The sequence below is a fragment of the Pinus tabuliformis genome, chromosome 8 (genome assembly GCF_031772625.1).
Source record: "Pinus tabuliformis cultivar Carrire ecotype Pingquan chromosome 8, CPIR1, whole genome shotgun sequence".
NCBI lineage: Eukaryota > Viridiplantae > Streptophyta > Pinopsida > Pinales > Pinaceae > Pinus > Pinus tabuliformis.
In genome coordinates this window covers 1082030013-1082036012 of record NC_142294.1, presented here as the reverse complement: position 1 = coordinate 1082036012, position 6000 = coordinate 1082030013, and the positions used below count along the sequence as shown (strand labels likewise).

Sequence of the window (6000 nt, the reverse complement as noted above, 5' to 3'; positions counted from 1 at the left end):
AAATTTGGACAAAGTTCTCAGATCTCTGAGATAAACTCTCGACACGCAACAATAAATACTATAAAAAGTTGGCACTGATACTCTGCCAACGAACATTTTTGCATCTATGTATAGGCATTCCATTCCTAAATAGATAATAGATCTCATTCTGTTAATTTCTTTTAACCAAACGGCTAATTGTCAGTTTTTCTCCCGTATTCCTTTTCTAGGCATTTATCCATCGATTTTAAGCATATAATAAGTTGAGAACAATCATCTTATAGCTACTGTCTGGATATTTTGTTAGACTGTAAAAAACGTAACATGTACAGGATCAGATGACAGAACCAATTAAACAATTTAGACATAAGATGATTAGAAATAAGTATGTATTTAATTTTCTAACAGCGTACCAAAAATTGCCCTGGACATGAGCACTGGCTTCCAAGTTCCTTAATAATATTAAGTGTTCCAAGGGCTAAACTGGATGGCATGGTTTATAATTAGATATATCGCAGGAGTCTTGTATAGAGATGAGTAGATTTGCAAATTTTTATAGGGTGAAAAGCAAGGCATCTTTTCCACAGTGATACTCCCTGGCATGGAACTTGTCTACAGAGAAGTGACAAAAATGTTACAAGCCTCGAGAACCTCACTTGCTTTGGATCCACTTGGTAAAGCTTGTGTTTTAGGAAAATATAATCTCCAATCTCCAGTCATCAATCCTCATCAATCTCAGTGCAATCAGCTACTATTTGAACTTGTGTAGAACGCTTTCCTCGCAAACGTAATTCGTCTATTTCTATCCTCAGAAGAGGATCGCAAATAAGGGTTTCAGCAGTGAGCATTTTTGGACAACCTGAAAAACGAATTTAAGAACCAATGAGACAATGTGTGCACTATCAAAGAAAGCCATAGAAAGAACTGTTCAAAAGAGAATAACCAATACCTGCAGCAGCACATTTGCAGGCACGTTTCCTTGCATTCATCCTGATATGATGCATAACTGCCTGCTTTTCATATATATGCTTGCACTCCGTGCTGCATTTCGCTGACAATTTTTAGAAATAATCCCTTCTGTATGATATTATAGTTCATAATAAGATAGAGCATTCAACAGCCAAGTCAAGCTAATCATTTCAAAAGAAACAACTCATATCCAACCATTTCGGAGAAAACAAAATGCAAATATCACATGGCCTAGCAGAATAAACGATGAAATCCATTGCCAAAATAGTCTTATACTGCGGCACATAGCTTATATTGCACTAAAAGTAATTTACAGCCACATCAAGCATTGTTGCAGCTTTCCAGCCTCTATTCAAAAGATTGAACTATGCTGGCAGCCGGATAAATCCAGAAACACTTGACTGCTTACTGTGTTCATCTCAGTGACAACTTAAAGGTACCCTACCCTCTCAAGAAGGGTCAAAATTGCATTTCAACAAATCCCATTAATGTCACCAAAAGCCTGGAACTGTTTTTCACACAGGGATCTTTATAAATGTTTAAAGGGCAATCCACCCAGTCCCAGATTCTGGAAATGTTATACAATTTTCATATTGACCTCATTTTTTATTGGGTTAAAAAGTTTACTGAGGTTAACACATAATTCCATAGATTTTGGCAAGCAGCTTTAAGCTTTAATACTTGCAGTAGCATAGAAGAAACAACATTATGCCTAAACAAGACTTAAATATATAGGAGAAAGGAGAAACAATCACAACGTTATACACTGAAAGCGGGAATTATCATGAAAGCTCTTTATTCAAGTTACCGTATATACAATATATACATGTGATCAACAGAAGTAAAGGTGACCCACAGTATACAACTTTCACAACTCGTGATGATCGTTCATAAAAAAAAGAGAACTCTTTATACAGAGAAAGGATATCATTGTATTCACAATGGTTGGAGAACAACCATTCACTCAACTAATCCAAGCTTCCTAATGGGAAGCCCTGATCCAAAATGTATCTGAATAAACAAATGGTTCTAACTTCTAAGACTCGGTACTTCGACAATTAATGAAGGTTAGCTAAAACATAACGGACAATGCAAATGTTAAAAATTAAATGCGACAAAGGAGAGGGAAAACAAAGAATTAAATGAAAAAGAAAAGCAGCAATAAGAGAAAAAGAGAAGAACGGTCAATCTCTTGGCCTTCCCATTGCCCTAGCTTTCCTATTTCTTCTTGTAGTTAGTCTCTCAAAGGGTTTTTTGCTGGCCAAAGAGAAGTAAGGATGCACATAGAGCCATTAGCTATAATGTAACCAGAGATATGCCATAATAAGAACTGAGCAACCATTCGAAGTTAATTTTCCTATTTGGGTTTCCAAGGTAATCTCCGAGTTCATGTTGATTGATCACTGTATCTATTTTACGTATTACTGATTGTACACTTTGGCAATTCCATTTGGTTTATTTGATTTAGTATCACATTGAATTAATAGGTTTTTTAATCTGTGAGCATCAATGTGGTAGAAGCCACCTAATTTTCCAGCACACAAGTCAAATGGAATGTAGCCTGTCAATCTTGTAATTCCGTATATATAACATGAATTTATTCAGCATGAATATGCTATCACGCTGGAATCCCATATCTGTCCAACGAGTGGTTCATTACAACAGTTAGAAGACTCAGGCCATCCATCTCTTGTCCAAGGGAGATCGAAGCCGAAATAATAGAGCTGTTATTCCATATCTGGCCGATTTCTAATTCTAACTCATTGAATTTAGCGACCAATTCATTTTCAACCCATTGGCCATGTTTTATATAATATAAGCTGCATAATGTGTATTCTACCTCCAATTTACGAATCGACCTCTTAGTGTTCCAATTAAAAGATTGCCTATGGTAAGTCGTGAAGGGAACAGTGTTTCAGCTGGAATGATTTCATTATATCTCTCTGAAGGCCAAGTGGTCAAGAGAACACTCCGTTAGTATTTCCAACAGCCATACGCTTGCAATTAAGAGATATTAAAGCTTTATAAGATGGCACGCTGTTGAAAAGTCGACAGTAATTAAATATGCTGGCTGGACATTGCATTTATATATGGCTGGCCATGTTAAGCTCACGTGGTCTTGGAGGAAAGCATTTTCTGCTCTGTATTAATGCTGGCGTGATTTATAGGAGTGTTCCAACATCAATTGTCAGTCCTCACTTTTATATTTTTATCACTTATATTCATGCCAATGCTGGGTAACTTTGGCTTTGAAGGAAATAGTTCTATGCCGTTTTATTGCTTAAGCATCACATTTTATCTGCTGTTGGTTTGACATGTTTAATGCTCGAGCAATATTTTCTGAAGTGTTGCTTGTCTTCATGTCTGTTGGAAGAAAACCACGTCAGGCATGGAATGCTGCATTGTGATGTTGGTAATTACTGGTGTGGAAATGTGAATGCTGGACTGAGCGCTCCACACACACAGCTTGTTATTATTTAATTGGCAGAGTAAACCTACAGATTTACACGGGTGCCAGGTTTTGTTGGAACACAACTAACAACCAACTTCCAATACACATTTGGTATCATTTCAAAGTTATCATCAAGTAATTTTTCACATTAAGGTACAAGGATGTAATGTTGACTTAGCAGCTACAATTCCGACAGAGCATGGGCAAATCTCCAACAATTCACTGAGGACTCGATGTAATGGATCACAAAGCACGGATCATCGACCGTATAGGCACCTTGAGAATGAATGTCACACCTTGTAGGCCAAGGCTCTCTTTGTTGAACATCAAGTGATTTGGCATTGAGAAACAACAAGAACCCAAATTCCATGATCCCAGCCCCTCCAATCCTTCGTCAATCATCATGGATAAGGCCTATACTAATCTAAAGAAAGAAGCTCTCTTTGCTCACACTTTCCAGACTGGGCAAAAATGTGGACAATTGATCATGGGAGAATAGCAAAAGAAACCTAGTTCCTCAACAACTAATCAACTCGCTCCAGCTCCCTACCACATTGCATCGCAACCACATTATATTGGACAAGTGAAGAAAGCAAAATCGACACACCTATCACTCATATGTTTCTATCACCTTTTTTTATTGGACATATAGATGATGGTAATGTGACAACCTTGGTTGTGACCTGCTTCTTGCAAGCCCTATCAGTTTGATAAACGGGCACAACGTGATGGGTTTTCTAGCACCTACATGTTTCACAAGGATAATTAAAGCTACTAGCTCACCTCTTCTCCCCATCAATATCCATGACAAGCTATTAAGCAAGTCAAACCCTACAAATTCAAAACTTCTTGTTATACTCCAGTGCTCATGCATCCAACCCACAGACAGCTTGCACAACTAGAGGGTTAAGATACAAAATTCTATCATGTTGGGCCCATTACAGGTGCATCCAATTCTTCAGATGGATTTGAGCTTGCTACAGAGTCAGTTTAATTGGATTCTGAAAAACTGCTATTTTTAGCAATTTGCTTTTTATCAGGAACCAAAGTTCTGGGGCCCACATGTCAGATATTTTTACACATTCTTGATCCTCACCAACTCACGAAGCCTATGAGCCTGTTTTAGGCAACATGCAAGCAATTTCATGACACTGCTATTTTTAGCAATTTGCTTTACAGGGCTTGCATGTCATTTCTAAACAGACATTTGGATTCCTTGCAAAGGCAAGCCTAGTGAAATTGCTTTCATTGACATGTGAAACGTTGCTAATTTTTTGTACTGTTTATCTTTAGACATGCTATATTTAGCCAGTCTCATAGTTGTTATTTTCAATTCAAACTTTCCTGTTTTTTTGCTTTTGTGGAGTCAAATAGCTTTTCCGAGCATGTCTATATTTAGCAGTTTTATTTTTTCAGGTACAGGGTTTGATGTCATGGTTCCACGTGTTCAGCAGTAGAGTGATTTCCAGGATTCCAATGGGTGAAGGGTGGTGAATCAAGTACAGAATTGAGCAAGTGGATGAGTCCTCGCAATGTGACAGGTGGCAGCCGGCTGAGGGTTTCCATTTGTGTGAGGTCCTAAAAATATGACCTATGCCAAAACCTATATTGTGTGGGAACTTTTCCTCCCACCACCCACCCACCAAAAAAAGATCATACCCATAATTCTTCTTTTGGGGGGCCTTGGAGATCCTTAGGAAACATCCCAAAACAGTTGGAGAGTTCAGTTGGAACTCGAGGACTTCCTGGCCATCCCCAAGATGTTCCAAGCAGATTTTAGGGACATTCCACACATATTTCAGGGTTGACGATATTATTCAGGAAGAGAACTGTGTAGAGTTAGTGCATCCAACATTTTGGGTGGAAACTCCACCCATCATCAGGGATCAGAAAGGTAAATTGCGTTGTTTAGGGTAGATTCCAGGGATATTCTAGGCAGATTTTGGGGATATTCCAGGCATATATCTTCAGTTTTGACAATAAACATTGATGATTGGACGATATGATTGTTTTTCCCATCCTTTTTTTATATTGCACTGAATCTAAATCTATTGTACAAATTGCACATGGGTTTTGTATGATGGGCTTCAATTCAGCCTTCTGGTGATTTAACTATTGTATTTTCAGCAACAACATTACAGCAAGCAAACCATCCATGTCAAAAATAAGAAAATGCAGCATTTCAAAGAGCAAATCCTTGTGGTTATTGCTTTTGTTCTTCTTATTATCCTGCCGCCCGGCAGTATAACACAATCGGTATTGCGCTGGCCACCAATTAGTTAGGTCAAATATATGAAATTTGTTTTAATTTAACAAAGTTCAACTATATAAATTATTTTTTTATTTTCTACAAAAAAATTATTAGTATTTATCTCTGCTGCTATTGGCTGAGAATTTGGACATGTTACTGCAAATTACATCGTAACCCGTGATTTTGCAATCATTACTTTTTATTAATGCAATGTACTCATTCTTGTCATACCAATTTTTTTTATAAACTAATAATTATTATATTAAAAAATATTTAATTGAATATTTTAATTCAAATTTTAATAAATAAAAAATTATATATATATATATAACCAAAAAAAAAGGGTTAA

The 6000-nt window shown here is 37.0% G+C and overlaps 1 protein-coding gene across 2 annotated transcripts in view; it reads right to left on the bottom strand.

The window, feature by feature from the left end:
- Window positions 1-351: 351 nt before the first annotated feature.
- Window positions 352-6000, bottom strand: part of LOC149239082 (E3 SUMO-protein ligase MMS21-like) — a 125416-nt gene continuing 119767 nt past the window's right edge. For both annotated transcript variants that reach the window (XM_089373317.1, XM_089373318.1), the window contains exons 6-7: window positions 929-1020; window positions 352-838 (exon numbers count right to left, since the gene is read on the bottom strand). In XM_089373317.1, coding sequence (XP_089229443.1) covers window positions 699-838; window positions 929-1020 — 232 coding nt within the window. In that variant the 3' untranslated portion in view covers window positions 352-698. The remainder of the gene's footprint in view (window positions 839-928; window positions 1021-6000) is intronic.